Genomic DNA, 17,796 nt, shown 5'->3' with positions numbered 1-17,796 from the left:
ATCTTCTTTACAACGGTACCATTATAATTAATATCGGACGAATAATAATGAAGTTATAACCATTTATATCGGATCCGGGTTTTCTTTTCGGCATTTGCGTGTGTAAAAAAAAACGTTAAAACAGGCCGACTTTGTCCGCGATTTACAGGCCGACTACGACCCTGCCATAAAATATTTTGATATGGTTAGAATCTGTAGAGGATCTTCTTTACAACGGTACCATTATAATTAATATCGGACGAATAATAATGAAGTTATAACCATTTATATCGGATCCGGGTTTTACCATAAAGATTTCCGGATAGTTCCGGGTTTTATACCTCCCCCAGAACTTTAATTTAAAGTCGCAAGACTACTTCCCCTGGTATACGTTGTTTTAAGTTGATAAATGCACTACAGTATTTATTAACATTAGTATATTGACTTAAATTAAAGCGCATAAAGTAGTGGCTGTACGTAACTATCAAATGATTAATTAAATTTATCCCATCATCAGACGTGCATTGTCGAAATAAACCACGGTGAAAAAATTCTCCGCTATTTCGGCACCGACCTAGTATTCTCTATATATCGATAATATTCGAGAAAAGATATTCGCAGTGTTTGCAATTTTGTAATCCAGCGCAATTAAATGCTTATTGCCGATTCTAAAATAATATTTTCTATAAAATATATCTTTTTTAACACGTATTTTCAGAACTATTTTTTGACACGTCACTTACGAACTATTTATGACGTCATAGCAACACTATGACGACAAAGTCATTGTTGTTTACTCAGCAATAGTGCGTGGATACAATTTGTAAAGTGCATCGAAAATCGAAAATTCAACCGAAATGGCATTTTATATCGATGTAAGCATTTACTCTTATTCATATTTACGACCTGCATTTATTGCTTTATGTTGGAAGTTGTTATGTTTATGTTGCTGATGAGGAAGAGGAGGATGCTGACTCATGTAGATTCCCAAACGTGAATACAATTATAGTCCTTTACTAAGTTTAGTTATAATAATATGTATACTAATTATTTAAAAATGTTGCAAATAGTAATATTTAACATTTTCACCAATTCATCACCATCATTCTTAATATTTCCCAACATCCTCCTCATCCTAATTATGAATATCATCTATCATGAAAATAAAACATACAGTAGATCTACTGTAAATATAGCATTTTAAATAATAATAATGATACCAAAAAATATAAACATACAGCAAAAAAATATCAAATTAAAATAATGATCAATAATAATAATAAAATAGATATTATCACGATAATATCCATTAATTCATCATCTGTTTCTGTATTATTAATTATTTTGTTTCATTACTCCATAAAGGCATAACTTCAAAATTATCATCTAAATAATGATACTGTAATAAATACTTCATCTTATCATAATTTTTCAGCCAAGTGAATTGCCTCTCCAGGTACAGACAAGAGGGGGGTCACTCCAAGTTGGTGAGTGCTATTTGATTCACTGGCAGTTTAATAAATTAAAATATTGTACCTGCAATTTTACAGGCTCAGCCTCATGCTGATATGTTTTTTAAGTTTCTTACTGTTTTTTTCGGCGTAAGCTGTCTTAAGCCAGCTTTTCACCTTAGCCTGACCTTTGTAAGTGTCCAATAAAATTCCAATAAAATTTCCCGCGGCTAGGTACGAATGAATACACTTCATTTATTCCATTGGCTGATTTGAGTATACCACCAGAACATTGGAAACATATCCGCGTCTTTGTAACACTGTTTTACTGTATGAAACAATTTTATCTCGAATGAAAAGGCTTAATAGATAGAACAGTTTTACACTCAATTCTCGACATCAATACAGTTTGTGCGTACACCTTTTATTTTCAGAGTATTACCAGCGCAAGAGCGTTTATACTTAAAAGGCTATGTTCTCATATTTAGTACTTACTTCCTTATTCCTGTCAACATGTTAACATGTAAAAGTATAAAGAGCAATGGAAGCGAGGCCTCACTTTAAAGCATTGCATTTCAACCCGCGAGGTATATCGGGTCTTTTCGCGGACATTCAGAGTTTATAAACAGGTCATCACCGGAGTTGGCGGCCAGTAAAATAATCGTTATATAATAAAGACGCTATCCGTGAACTAGGTGACCTGGAATTTTCTTTAGACCAGAAATATGTTAAATGAAGATATTCAGCAATATAATTATGGTATGTAAATAATAGATTCTTAATGTGTTTTCAACAATACAATGATAAATATTATTGTTGATAAATTTAACAATAATTATTCGTCCATATTGCCTAATGTACTAAAGTGATATTATGAGCATGTAACAGTTTATAGGTGTCTATCGCAACCGTTGATTATTTTTGATGTTTCTACTTCATATACACTTATATTAATTAATGCAGCATCATCATACTAAAACAATATACCAGAAAGAGAAAAATAATGCATTTGAATATCAACCGTACTTTCGTTTGACAACTGATCATGCGTTTACGAGTTGAACCTAAATTTAGTTTTAGTGCAGATTTGTTCATACGACACAAAGACACGAAATTGTTTTACGGATCATTTCAGCTTACAGGACTGGGTGGGTCACGTAAGAATATCGAATATAAAATATATTTTTATAAACAACTGGTAGCAAGGTGAGTTGCAGATAATTAATCAGTAACCACATTTTAACTAACTATTTTGACCTGTTAATTCTTTTCAGCTCAATTCAACAGTGCAAAATGCCCAAAATATCACTTTAAGCATTAGCACGATGATAATTGATACTGTTAATAATCGAATCAAATAGCAATGCCCGACAAACCACTAAAACAGGTTTGTTCGAAGAACGCGCCTATAAATACGGATACTTCTCGTGTGGCCGGTTGACTCATATGTTTAAATTTCACTTCCATTCTTCTTTTGGTTTTCTGTTTTGTATCTATAGGTTTATGACCAGCAATATGTTATAATGTAAAATAAGCCGCGAAAACTCCCCGTAACATCCCGTACTGCGTGTGATGCAGCTAAGAACTGCACAGAAAAAGACATTCGCTATCCTTGATCTCATTCATTAAACTATTTACGCCGTATATCTTTTTTAAAGATATTTCTTGTTTTAAATATAGCAAGTATTCTTTTTGTGTTCATCTTTTAATTGTTGAATAATGTGGATATTTTGGTATAATTGTCACAAGTCATATGTATCTGAGTGACCATTATTTAAAGAATCAGTAGTTGTTAAATATAAGACAGATCCTCAACAGATTTAACTGTGTAAACATTTAAATATGTATATTTTTTAATTGGTTGTCAAATAAACCTTTCAGCTGTTAGGTGTTCAAATGCATGTTTTCCAATCTTTACTCAGGACCAAAATGCTAAATTGTGTATTTAGAACTACTAAAGAATTTTCATGTAAAATTTTTTTTTAACTACCTCCTCATTCCTTGTTATACCCCCATTACCATTGGTAATGGGGGCTATATAGAAGTAACTTTGTCTAGGTCAAGTTTGAATATGGGTCATACCAGATCAAATACTAGGTCACGGGGTCACTTAGTGCGTTTTAAACCAAAAGTTTGTCCGGACCATAACTATGTCATTTATCGTTAGATTTTAAAATGACTTGGTACATTTATTCACCATCATGGGATGGTGTGTCGTGCGAAAGAAGTACGTCGATATCTCCAAGGTCAAGGTCACGCTTGGAGTTGCCCATAAATGAGCTTGTCGGGGCCATAACTACGTTGTTCATTGTGAGATTTAAAAATCATTTGGCACATTTGTTCACCATCAATGGACGGTGTGTCATGCGAGAGAATTACATTGATATCTGCAACGTCAAGGTCACACTTTGAGTTCAAAGGTTAAAAATGGCCATAAATGATCTTGTCCGGGCCATAACTATGTCATTCATTGTGAGATTTTAAAATTACGCTGTACATTTGTTTACAATCATTGGACGGTGTGTCATGCGAAAGAATTACGTCGATATCTCCAAGGTCAAGGTCACACTTTGAGTTCAAAGGTCAAAAATGGCCATAAATGATCTTGTCCGGGCCATAACTATGTCATTCATTGTGAGATTTTAACATTACTTGATACATTTGTTCACAATCATTAGAGGGTTTGTCATGCTAAAGAATTACGTCAATATCTCCAAGGTCAAGGTCACACTTGGAGTTCAAAAGTTAAAAATTGCCATAAATGAGCTGTCTGGGCAATAACTTTGTCATTCATTGTGAGATTTTAAAATGACTCTGTACATTACTTTTGTTCACAGTCGTTGGACGGCCTGTCATGCAAAAAAATTCAAGTGTGTTCAAAGGTCAAAATGGCCATAAATGATAATGGCATAATAATTCATAAAAATCGCCATCAATTAGCTTCTCTTGTTTTGTGAAGACAGCATGCAAAATATTCTGTGTCAATGCAGCATGTGGGGATATATGACACGTCTGTGACAAATCTCTAGTTTAAATCCGGAATAAGGAACATTTCCCTTATTTAAACAGCAAAAAAGGAACAGAAGTGTAAACAAAATATTTGTTGAAATTTTTAAGATTGCTTTTTTATATCGCATACAAGAAATGTATAGGTTTTAGGTTTGGTTGCTATGAAGTAAGTTTTCGAAGTAGTAAATGCCTGTTCAATTAGTCCTCATGTTCGGGGACACCCGACCTCACTCTTAGAGTCTAGCTTATCGACAACAAACTTCTAACATGCTTATCTTCCTGTTGTTTATCCTATGTATGACATTTTTTTTAAACAAAATTTCAGGACAATTTCAAAACACGATATTTGAATTATGAATTTACAGAAAATGAAAGCGTCGTTATTGTGTTGCTGTTGTTCATTATAGAATATTTAGAAGTTATTACATGGTGCTGTTGTGCCAGGTGTCAATATTGATTAGGATTTCTTGCACACCTTTCAGTGTACCCATACACCAGTAATTTAAATGGCACATCCAATATTGAGTGGTAGAATTCAGGGTGTTAAGCCCAATTTCAACTTAAATATTTTACTATGAATAGTAAGTTACTATGCAATAATACCATTTTGTAAGACTTGATAGATTGTAAGAGAGTGTCAGATGTAAAAGCTCTATATATATTATAAATTTTGTAAAACTAAGTGTGGAAATTCCCTTTCCCAATATACAACTTAGTAGACACACATCAAAGTTTTTTATTTTGTGTGTCCGTCACATACAGTTTTATGGTTCCACTTGTCTGCCACTGCGTTGAACATCAACACACAATTATATGAAGTTGGAATAACCATAAGACGTAAATTGTTTGTGTTTTTTTTTTCAAAAATGCATTATATGAAATTTAATCTGTTTTAGATTTACTGTTTAACAAATGAATAGTAAAAATTTATACTTGCATATATATTTGAATTATTTAAATAGATTTATCTACAAAACATGATATTTAATTGGATTGATTTTAATCTTCATAAAATGAGGATTAAGTTGAAATGAAACAAAATTATTGAAAATACAATCAAAAGGGCTGATAATACTTAAATTATAAACAGAATATTAACACAAATACATTCAGAAGATCAAATGAACAGTTTTGTTTGAGGAAATCACCAAAATGATCACATAATACAGTGTTCAGTTCTTGGTCACAATTTCAGTTAAAGGGTATTCTGACCCCAACCCTTCTATGGAGAACTGAATGCACATTTTCTCATAATGGATGATGCTTTCAACAATGTTTTCGTTACTAGAACAGTTGTGAATCAGTTATGCGTGAATAACTCCTGTGTCACTATCAATCGATAATTTAATTGGTTTATTGCAGTTTCATGGCTTTGTAATACCTACCGCACGAATTGGTCCCGACAGTGATCTCCTCCACAATAAAATCGTGGCCAGTTACTTAAGAGACTGATAATAGCAACCAGGTGTAATCCTCCTGGTAATCGTGCTTTTCATGCATAATATTATAAAAACATGTTTCGCCGCATAAAGTGTTTTATCAAAATTAATATTGAAATCATTGTAAATATTAAATAAATATAAATGTTTTGTTTAATTCCCGAATGAAAATAATAATTTGTAATCCGAAACACACTCCCGATTGCTTTATGTTAACGAGACTTTTACAAATTCAAGCATCGAAAAAGTCCTCATGTATTTCTTTTGTAGTGACAAAAGCGCGCGAAAATTATGCACCAATGTACAATGTCACGCCATACCCATAGAAAGCGTGCATGTATTGATTTTTGTATAAAAACTTTGTAGCACAGAGAACATGTAGATCAGTTGATTTTGGTTGAAAGTTTCGTTGTTCTTTTTAACTTTTAATAAGCCGATAATTGTCATAAATGTGTGCTTGAAAAAGTATGATTCAACAGCTACAAATAATAAACTATAACTAAAGAATCTCTTTTCTAGTAATAATAGGTGATATTCGCACGTGCGGAAACAAAAAGATCAAACGGTCGCATATTGCTTTTAATCCCATAATCCGCCGCTAATTAATTGCAATTTGCAAACTGGCTGTCAAAATGTTTATCAATCATCACGCTTCAGTACTACAGAGCCTAAACCACAGACTGGAAGTACATATCGATTTTTTCGCCGTTGCGTGGGTGTAATTTTGCCAATGTACATGACTGACTTTCTCGCGCGTGACCACTCATATGGGGGAAATTTAACATTTGGGATGCAAAATTGCTGGCCGCTGGCCGTAGAAACGGGGTTACCACTTAAGAGGGTTGCATTATATAGTGTTTATCGACGGTCGCGGCACAGACCTGCCGCCTACACGGGGCGATCAGCGATGAGGGGTGATCGGAAGTAGGGATTGGACTGTACAGTCGAATTTGCCAGCATGTAAATCATGCATGTATGATGTGAATCTAAATTTAGTTTAACGGTTCATTTTAAATTCCTGCAACAATATCTTTTCATATGACACACAAGCACTTGCTAAAAAGACGAATGCTATGGTTATTGTAGGAAAATATGTGCGAAATATCTTCGTCACAATCGGCTCAGGGTGCTAATTTGTCTTTGCTGCAATTATGAAATTCGTCATCATTGTATAATTTTTCTTGCCTATTTTGTGTTATTGTAACATATTTTATTAATATATTACAATTTAACACATATAAAAAATCTTATAATCTCGCTTTAAACATTATAAGGTACCATCTGGTTAGTAATTTTCTCTTATGATAATAGAAAATTGGAACATACTACAGCTATGAAAAATACACATCATGTTGTTGTTGTTGATGAAGAACATTCTTTTGTACAGTTCTGTGCTTGCAGATTCTCTTTTTTCTCTGTACAAGTTACACTCCTTTTATTCACTCTATAAGTCACACCCTCTTTTTTATGCCTCCGCATCGAAAGATCGGGGGTATTTTGTTTTTGGCCTGTCTGTCTGTCTGTCATTGTGTCAGTCAGTCATTATATGTGTGTGTCACAAAACTTGAACCTTGGTTAAAGTTTGATAACTTTTGCAATATTGAACATAGCAACTTGATATTTACCATGCATGTGTATTTCATGGAGCTGCTCATTTTTAGTGGTGAAAAGTCAAGGTCAAGGTCATCCTTCAAGGTCAAAGGTCAAATATCATTGTATTTTTAATTCCTAAAACTTAAACCTTCGTTAAAGTTTTATCATAACTTTTTTAATATTGAACACAGCAACTTCATATTTGGTATGCATGTGTATCTCGTGGAGCTGCACATTTTGAGTGGTGAAAGGTCAAGGTCAAGGTCATCCTCAAGGTCAAAAAAAAAATATAATAAATTCTCCATTCAATTTCTTACTTACTTCTTGTGGAGCTGCACATTTTGAGTGGTGAAAGGTCAAGGTCATCCTTCAAGGTCAAAGGTCAAATATATGGCTTCAAAGCGGCGCAATAGGGGGCATTGTGTTTCTGACAAACACATCTCTTGTTCTTTTTATTTGTTACTCGCTCTAAATTCTCTGTATTTGTTACACCCTTAATTTTTTGTATTAGTTAAACTCTCTTCATTTTTTGTATTAGTACATTAACTGGATTCAATGTAAGAGTTACAAACTCTGAATTCTCTATATAAGTTACACACTCTTCCTTTTTTATATAAGACATATACTTTCTTAAATATCTGTATAAGCTTAACTTTTTTAATTATCTGTATTAGTTATACTCTCTGTTAATTATCTGTATTAGTTATACTCTCTGTTAATTATCTGTATTAGTTATACTCTCTGCTAATTATTTGTATTAGTTATACTCTCTGTTAATTCTCTGTATAAGTTATACTCTCTTTTAATTATCTGTATTAGTTATACTCTCTGTTAATTATCTGTATAAGTTATATTCTCTGTTAATTATCTGTCTTAATTATACTCTCTGTTAATTATCTGTATTAGTTATACTCTCTGTTAATTATCTTTATTAATTATACACTCTGTTAATTATCTTTATTAGTTATACTCTCTGTTAATTCTCTGTATAAGTTATACTCTCTTTTAATTATCTGTATTAGTTATACTCTCTGTTAATTATCTGTATTAGTTATATTCTCTGTTAATTATCTGTCTTAATTATACTCTCTGTTAATTATCTGTATTAGTTATACTCTCGGTTAATTATCTGTATTAGTTATACTCTCTTTTAATTATCTGTATTAGTTATACTCTCTTTTAATTATCTGTATTAGTTATATTCTCTGTTAATTCTCTGTATTAGTTATACTCTCTGTTAATTCTCTGTATTAGGTATACTCTCTGTTAATTCTCTGTATTAGTTATACTCTCTGTTAATTCTCTGTATTAGTTATACTCTCTGTTAATTCTCTGCATTAGTGATATTCTCTGTTAATTCTCTGCATTAGTTATACTCTCTGTTAAGTATCTGTATTAGTTATACTCTCTGTTTATTATCTGTATTAGTTATACTCTCTGTTAATTATCTGTATTAGTTATACTCTCTGTTAATTATCTGTATTAGTTATACTATCTGTTAATTATCTGTATTAGTTATACTCTCTGTTAATTCTCTGTATTAGTTATACTCTCTGTTAATTATCTGTATTAGTTATACTCGCTTTCAATTCTCTGTATTAGTTATACTCTCTTTTAATTATCTGTATTAGCTATACTCTCTGTTAATTCTCTTTATAACATGACCTACGCTCCAGGGATGAAATAACGTAATGCTCAATTTTGTTTATTACACGGGTGTTATTACACTAGTTTAATATAACTGTGAAATGACGTCACTTTTTTTACAAAATGACATCATAATTCCAGCGAATTTCTTCAGTTAAACTCTTTAACAATGTCAATAAACAGTGAAAAGAGCATAAAATAAAAAGAAAATTTGTTGGTCATGTTATCAAGAGAATCGTAGATTCGTGGTCATTTTTTATTTTATTTATTAAACTCGTCACCTAAATAAAGACCACTCATGCAAGATCCTATATGTTTAAGTTATGCTTTCTTGATTCTCTGCATAAGTTACACTATCTGATGTCTATGCATTTGTTACACACTCTTACATGTCTGGTTTAATAGTTATACTTTCTTAATTCCCTGTATAAGTTACACTTTCTTAAATCTTTGTTTTATTTACACTGAATATTTCTCTGTATTAGTTTCTCTCTCTTGATTTTCTAAATATAAGTAACACCCTCTTAATGCACTGTATAAGTTACATGATTTTCATCCTCTGTATAAGTTGCACTCTCTTAATTCTCTTTATATGTTATTCTCTTTTAATTCTTTGCATTACACTCTCATAATTCTATGTATTAGTTATACTTTCTTAATTTTTAGTATTAGTTACATTCTCATTAGTTGTAAAATTTATTTTGGTACACTCCCTTAATTCTTTGCATTAGTTGCACTCTCATGATTCTCTGCATTAGTTATACTTTGTTAATTATCTGTATTAGTAACACTCTCATAATTCTCTGTATTAGTTGCACACTCTATTAGTTCTCTGTTTTAGTAATGCTTTCTTCATTCTCTGTTTAAGTTACACTCTATTTTCTGTATTTATAACACACTTTTATTTTTCTGTATTACTTATTCTTTCTTAATTCTCTGTATGTTTTACTCTCTATTAATTATCTGTATAAGTAACAAGCTCTTGAATGTCTGTATTAGTTTCACACTTTCCTGCATTATTGATGCTTTCTTCATTATCTGTATAAGTTACACTTTATTTAGTGTATACCGTAATAACTCTATGTTTTCGGACACTAAGTTTTCGGACACCCCCTTTTTTAGCAAAAATAATTATTTTTCATGACTCTTAATTTTCGGACACACGATTTTTCGTCTATTATTTATGTCTCTAAGTTTTCAGACAGAATATTTTACAGCGCTATTTTACCAAATTTCGGTCCTGTTTTCGATATCTAATGACACTTCAATCATGGGGTTTTACAACCAGATTAACATCATAAAACATGGAAGGTGCATGCCTGAGGGCAACGGACCATTAAATTGCGTTATTGGGTAAATAACCTTGTAAACCGGTATTAAACAATGGTTTCGCCCGATAGCATAAGCGTTATGACACTTACCAGGGGCAGTACCGATTAACAGTTCAATTATCTAACGCAATGGTCCTACCCCTTCTAAGTAAAATACCTGTGACAAATACTAAACGCTTCAAAGTGTGATGCACCCTATTGCAAGTTTTACGAACAATGGAAGGTGTCTGAAATGAACAAACAAAGAATTCATAGTTTGCTTTTTGCGTTAATTACAGGTTCATACTAGCGAGTATCGGCACGTCACATTCTCTTTGAACTCGTTGGTCAAAGTACAACCTTGTAGTAACTTTCTGTCAAATAAATTAAGCATTTAAAATTATTTAAAATGCAGTGCAAATATATATAACTGTAATTTATACTATACGGCATGGTATTTTACAAGCGCATGCTATTACCGGTAGTTGTTGATACAATTGACGCTATTTTCGGACACTTCAATTTTCGACTCCAAGTTTTCGGACACCTGCATTTTGTGAATATTTTTCGTATCTATGTTTTCGGACACGAATTTTTTATATTATTTTTAAGTGTCCGAAAACATAGAGTAATTACGGTAAGTGACAGTCTTAATTCTCTGTATTAGTTACACTATTTTATTTGTATGCCCCTCTTCGAAGAATAAGGGGTTTATTGTTTTGCTGGATGTAGGTCAGTCATTCTGTCGGCAGACCAGTCTTTCTGTCGGTAGATCAGTTTGTTTCTGATCCATAACTCGTCAACAAATTAACCGATGGGCTTGATACTTCACATGTGTATTGGCCTTAGACAGTAGATGATCCCTTTTGAAATTGAGGTCACTAGGTCAAAGGTCGAGGTCACTATCACACTTAGTGTGAAAATCGTTTCAGATCAATAACTTGTCAACAAATTGACCGATTGGATTGATACTTCCCATGTGCATTGGCCTTTGACAGTAGATGACCCCTATTGAAATTTGGGTCACTAGTTCAAAGCCCTGTTTGGGGGGGCATATGTCTCCGACCGCGGAACACTTGTTTTGTATAAGTTACACTGTCTTAATTCTCTGTATTAGTTTATTTCTCTTAATCATTCTGAGTTACAATCTTTTTAATTCTCTGTATTAATTACACACTCTTAATTATCTACATAAGTTACACACTCAGTGAATTCTATGTATTATTAATGCTATCTGAATTAAATGTTTTAATTACATAAGTTATACTTTCTAAAATATATGTATATGTTTAACTATCTTATTCTCTGTATAAATTACACTCTCTTTTAATTCTCTGTTTAAGTTAATCACTCCTAACTCTGTGCATAAAATACTCTTTTTGAATTATATGTAATAGTTACACTATTTGAGTGCTTTGTATTAGTTACATGCTTTGAATAATCTGTATTTATTACACACTTTACTTCTCTGTATTAGTTATACTTTTTTAAATTAATTCTCTGTATACTGTTTAAATTCTCTGTATTAGTTAAACTATCTTAATTAGGGCTGTCACGATTCACCGGTATATCGGTATATTGCCGTGCATGTTGTGAAAAAAATCGCACCGCGGTACGGCGTTGCCGCACCGTTTTTTTAAATATTATTATATTAGCACAGATATAAATACATTACATAATTATTTTGATATAGATATCGTTTTGAAAAATGTAGAAGCGATTCAAAAGGGCTAAATAAATAATCCGTTAATATCCAGGTCAAGCAAGCGCTTCCACTTGTAGATGTTTAACTTTCACGTTTAAAATACGGTGATGTATGGGTCCGTACCTTTTTTGGAATTAGGGACAGATTTCCTTTGCAAATAAGTTCATAATTATCCAAAAGATGTTTATTCTATTTCTTATTTTCTTTCTTTAGTATATCGATCGTTCAAAGCATGGCACTTCCGAATCATGTTATCTTAAGATTCTGAATTAGTCTAGGAAGAGTCAGAACGCTACGGATTTTCAATACTGGGCCCGCTGACTCCGCATTTTGAACATGCCCTTGAAGCGTTCGATTTACACAGATCGTAGTCACAGCTATTGTAAACAACATGGCGGACATTTTAGAAAAAGACGCGAACAATAACAATGACTACTTCTATGAAGTTTATTACAGTTTCTTTTACAGTTTCTAGTCATACTATGATACCAGTGTTTTCTGATTATTGAGTTTAATAAAGTTTGTAAAACTTGTCATTCTGCTGTTTTCTTCACAGATACATATTCTGTAAAATATTGCGGTACGTACCGCGATACAGTGTTGCCGTACCACGATATACTGCAGTACGCTCACGGCGTATCGTGACAGCCCTAATCTTAATTCTTAGTATTAATTACACATTTTAATTTTTTTTTGAAAGCTGGTCTCAGTTCTCTGTATAACTCACACTCTCTTAACTCTCTGTATTAGTAACACTCTCTTAATTATCTGTTCTTATTTCACTCTCTATTATTTCTCTGTATAATTTACAATATCTGAATTCAATATATTTGTTACATTCTCTTAATTCTCTGTATTAGTTACATGCTCTTAATTCTCTGTATTTATGACACTATTAATTCTCTATTAAAATTACACACTCTTGATTAACTGTACAAGTTATGCTCTGAATTCTGTGTATTTGTAACACACTTTTATTTTTATGTATATGTTATACTTTATTCTAACACGGCGCGCAACTTGTTTTCTATAGAAAAAGAAGGAAATCAAGTGTGGGTTATTCTGCAATAACTTATGGGCGGAGCTTAATGTTTCGAAAATAGTTCCGAATAAATAAAGAAAATATTGCAGTAAAATGCACGTGCTAACACCCTCTCTAAAAGAAATTATGTAATAAATGTAGCATGTATATAAATGTAATGAAACAACAAATTGTATATTTGGTGATAAGTGGCATAACCACGCCTACAAAGAATGTTATTTGTTAGGAAACGTAATTCAGAAAACATTTATAGCATGTCAGCTTTTCAGTAGCATCAATAAACGTGACGTCATTAAGTTTCTACGATTGTTGTTTTCAATGAAAGTGACGTCATTTGCAAAATATTTATTAAATGAAAACAACGTCATATGTTTGTACAAGTAAATGATGTCACTAAATAGTGAACTTTGTACTAAGAAGGGCGGAGTATTGAAAAATATAGTTCACGTCCTAAAGCTTGAACCAAATCAATCAGAATCGTGTTTGAATCGAAATAATATTTTTCTATGATGGTTTGTTGTCGAATAACCCACAGTAAGTTGTATAGATGCGTGCTATCAAATCACTCGTGCTTCGCACTCGTGATTTAATTCCTATGCATCTATACTCCTTACTGTGGGTTATTCTACAACAAACCATGATAGAAAAATATTATTTCTTAATTAATTTTCTTTATAATTAAGAAATAAAATTCTTTAAATTCTCTGTATTAGTTGAACTCTCTTAATTCTCTGTACTAATTTCACTCTCTATTATTTGTCTGTATATGTTACACTCTCTGAAATATATGTATTATTTACACTATCTCAATTAAATGTAATAGTTACACTATCTGACTTGTCTGTATTTGTTACACTGTCTATTTATTCTCTGTATAAGTTAAACTATCTTAATCTTATTATTTGTTACACTATTTTAATTGCATGTATTAGTTACATGGTTTAAATTCTCTGTATTAGTAACACACTGTGAATTTTCTGTATGTGTTGTACTTCCTTAAATCTCTGTATTAGTTATACTGTCTTGATTCTCTGTATAAGTTATACTTTCTAATTCTGTGTAGTTGTTACTTTTTCTGCTCTCTATTCATTGGTTCTACTCTTTGAATTCTATATATAAGTAACACTCTCTTACTTTTATGTATTTATCATACTTTCTCAATTCTCTGTATAAGTTACACTCTCTTTATTTTCTGTGTTTGTTGTCAAGTGTTAATTCTCTGTTTAAGTTACTATCTCACAATTATCTGTATTAGTTACACTCTGAATTCCTAGTATTAGTTAATCTGTCTAAATTCTCTGTACATAATGTATTAGTCACACTCTCCTATCTCTCTGTATACACTCTCTTAATTCTCTGTATAAGTTACGCGCTCTGAATTATCTGTATAAGTTATACTCTCTCAATTCTCTTTATAAGTTCTCTATATTTTTGTATAACATACACCCCTTAATTATTTGTATGAGTCATATTATTACAGTTTTCTGTATCAGTTACACTCTTAGTTCTCTGTATTAGTTACACTCTCTTATTTTTTGTATCAATTATAATCTATATTAATTCTATGTATAAGTCACACACTATTACTTCTATTTATGAGTAACATTCTTTTAATAATCAGCATTAAACATACATTCTTTGAATTATTTACTCTGTCTTATTTCTCTGTATAAGTTACACTCTCTTAATTCTCTGTATAAGTTACACTTTATTTATTTTCAGTATTAGTTAGACTTTTTTCTGTATTTGTTATACTTTCTTAATTCTCTGTATTAGTTACTCTCTCTGAATTCTTTTATTTTTTCTATTTATTCTCTGTATTAGTTACACACTTCTACTTTTCTGTATTAGTTATACTTTCTAAATTCTCTCTATATTGTATTATTATGCCCCCCTTCGAAGAAGAGGGGGTATATTGCTTTGCTCATGTCTGTCGGTCTGTCGGTATGTCGGTCTGTCGGTCCGTCCACCAGGTGGTTGTCAGACGATTACTCAAGAACGCTTGGGCCTAGGATCATGAAACTTCATAGGTACATTGATCATGACTCGCAGATGACCCCTATTGATTTTGAGGTCACTAGGTCAAAGGTCAAGGTCACGGTGACCCGAAATAGTAAAATGGTTTTTGAATGATAACTCAAGAACGCATACGCCTAGGATCATGAAACTTCATGGGTAGATTGATCATGACTCGCAGATGACCCCTATTGATTTTGAGGTCACTAGGTCAAAGGTCAAGGTCACGGTGACCCGAAATAGTAAAATGGTTTCCGGATGATAACTCAAGAATGCATACGCCTAGGATCATGAAACTTCATGGGTAGATTGACTCGCAGATGACCCCTATTGATTTTGAGGTAACTAGTTTCTTAATTAGTTTTATAAGTAACACTCTTAATTATCTTAATTATTAACACACTTTTGCTTTTCTATATTAGTTATACTTTCTTTTTTTGTCTACGTTACACACTTTTTATACTCTGTATTTATTATGTTGTCTTTATTCTCGCTTTAATTTGCCATCTTTTAATTCTGTCTATGATTCTTTTAATTCTTTGTATAATTAACACTCTTTATTCTCAGTAGAAGTTACACCGTCATAAATCTACGTATCAGTTACACACTCTTAATTATCTGTATTAGTAACACTCTCTTAATTATCTGTACTTATTTCACTCTCTATTATTTCTCTGTATTATTTACAATATCTGAGTTCAATGTATTTGTGATATTGGCTTAATTCTCTGTATTAGTTACATGCTCTTAATTTTCTTTTCTTTAATGGCACTCTATTAATTCTCTGTTAAAATTACACACTCTTGATTAACTGTACACGTTATCCTCTCTGAATTCTGTGAATTAGTAGCAATATTTGAATTGTGTTTCTTAGTTACATGCTCTGAATTCTGTGTATTTGTAACACACTTTTATTTTTATGTCCCCCACCCACTATAGTGGGGGACATTTTTTTTTTTGCCCTGTCTGTTGGTGTGTTTGTTTGCCCCAACTTAAACATTTGCCATAACTTTTGCAATATTGAAGATAGCAACTTCATATTTGGCATGCAAGTGTATCTTATGGAGCTGCACATTTTGGGTGGTGAAAATTTAAGGTCAAGGTCATCCTTCAAGTTCAAAGGTCAAATATATGTGTCAAAATTGCTCATTTAATGTACACTTTTGCAATATTGAAGATGGCGACTTGATATTTAGCATGCATGTGTATCTCATGGAGCTGCACATTTTGAGTGTTGAAAGGTCAAGGTCATCCTTCAAGGTCAAAGGTCAAATAAATGGGGACATAGTGTTTCACAAACACATCGCTTGTTATGTATATGTTATACATTATTAATGACCTCTTTAGAATTAAGAAATTACACTTTTTAAATTCTCTGTATTAGTTAAACTCTTTAATTCTTTGTATTTATCACTCTCTTAATTCTCTGTATCAGCTACACTCTCTTAATTCTCTGTACTAATTTCATTCTTTATTATTTCTCTGTATAAGTTACACTCTGAAATATATGTACTATTTACAATATCTCAATTAAATGTATGAGTTACACTCTGTATTAGTTACACTCTCTTGAGTTGTCTGTATTTGTTCAATTATCTATTAATTCTTTGTATAAGTTACACTCTCTTAATTCCATGTATTAGTTACACTATTTAAATTGTATGTATTAGTTACATGGTCTGAATTCTCTGTATTAGTTACACACTGTGAATTTTCTGTATGAGTTATACTTTCGTAAGGTAGTGGGAGCCTTATGGGTACTTTTCCAGCAATACCTTTTGTTATTATTTCCACATAGTAAATTGTATATTACAACTAATTGCAAAATTTTAAAACTTTTTACCAGCCGGTTAACTTTTTATAATTGGTTGAATACACCTAACCCTTGACTCAGTTGGGCGTTTTCTATGGATTTACCCTTTATCCAAAATATATATTTTTTTGTAATGGGATATACATATATTTTGACAATTAACTTAATAAACGCACTCAACTGGATTTTGTTAGTATATACAGCATGAAAAAAGTGTCATTGAAAGCGAATTGAGCCTTTGATCTGCAATAATATTTGAACTTATCTGGATAAAATGGCAAAATTGACAACAAATGGTTCAGTGACAAGAAACTTTAATTACGTTTTATGTCACTTGTAGTGTGATGAAATGCATATATTGTACATATTTATTTAACACAACATATTCTCTACACACTGAATGAATTTCAGGAAGTTTTACCGTTCCTATCTCAAGAAATTACACTTTGAGTATGCCTACCCCCATTCATTATCACGCAATGAATTTAAGTATAAATTTGTATATCACTTCTTTTTGGGAGTTTTCTAGCTGCTTATTAAAAGCTACAGTTATAAACCATGACATATGAAGAAATTTAGCTACCTTTTAATTAATATTGATATAATAAAACATTGATAATACATCTTAAGGTCACCTAACGTCAAAAGGCAACATATGAATACAGCCGCAGTTCACCACAAAATGTCTAAGTTTTCCCAATTTTAAGTAGCATTAATATGTATAAGTTATAATGTTACTTACATGTAGCACACTAATATACAACTTATATTTTAATAAAAACAGCCAGATTA

General features: G+C 31.8%; 1 protein-coding gene across 50 annotated transcripts in view; it reads left to right on the top strand.

Moving 5' to 3' along the window:
• The first annotated feature begins 742 nt into the window (after positions 1-742).
• LOC127846528 (uncharacterized) overlaps positions 743-17,796 on the top strand; it is a 43,103-nt gene continuing 26,049 nt past the window's right edge. For 49 of the 50 annotated variants that reach the window (XM_052377878.1, XM_052377880.1, XM_052377882.1 and 46 more), the window contains exons 1-2: positions 743-854; positions 1,415-1,466. In XM_052377878.1, the coding sequence (XP_052233838.1) occupies positions 837-854; positions 1,415-1,466 (70 nt within the window). In that variant the 5' untranslated portion in view covers positions 743-836. The remainder of the gene's footprint in view (positions 855-1,414; positions 1,467-17,796) is intronic. The other variant, XM_052377858.1, reaches the window with a different exon arrangement.

Source organism: Dreissena polymorpha, chromosome 9 (genome assembly GCF_020536995.1).
Source record: "Dreissena polymorpha isolate Duluth1 chromosome 9, UMN_Dpol_1.0, whole genome shotgun sequence".
Lineage (NCBI taxonomy): Eukaryota > Metazoa > Mollusca > Bivalvia > Myida > Dreissenidae > Dreissena > Dreissena polymorpha.
The sequence above is the reverse complement of the archived record's forward strand: the minus strand, read 5'-3'. Positions and strand labels throughout refer to the sequence as shown.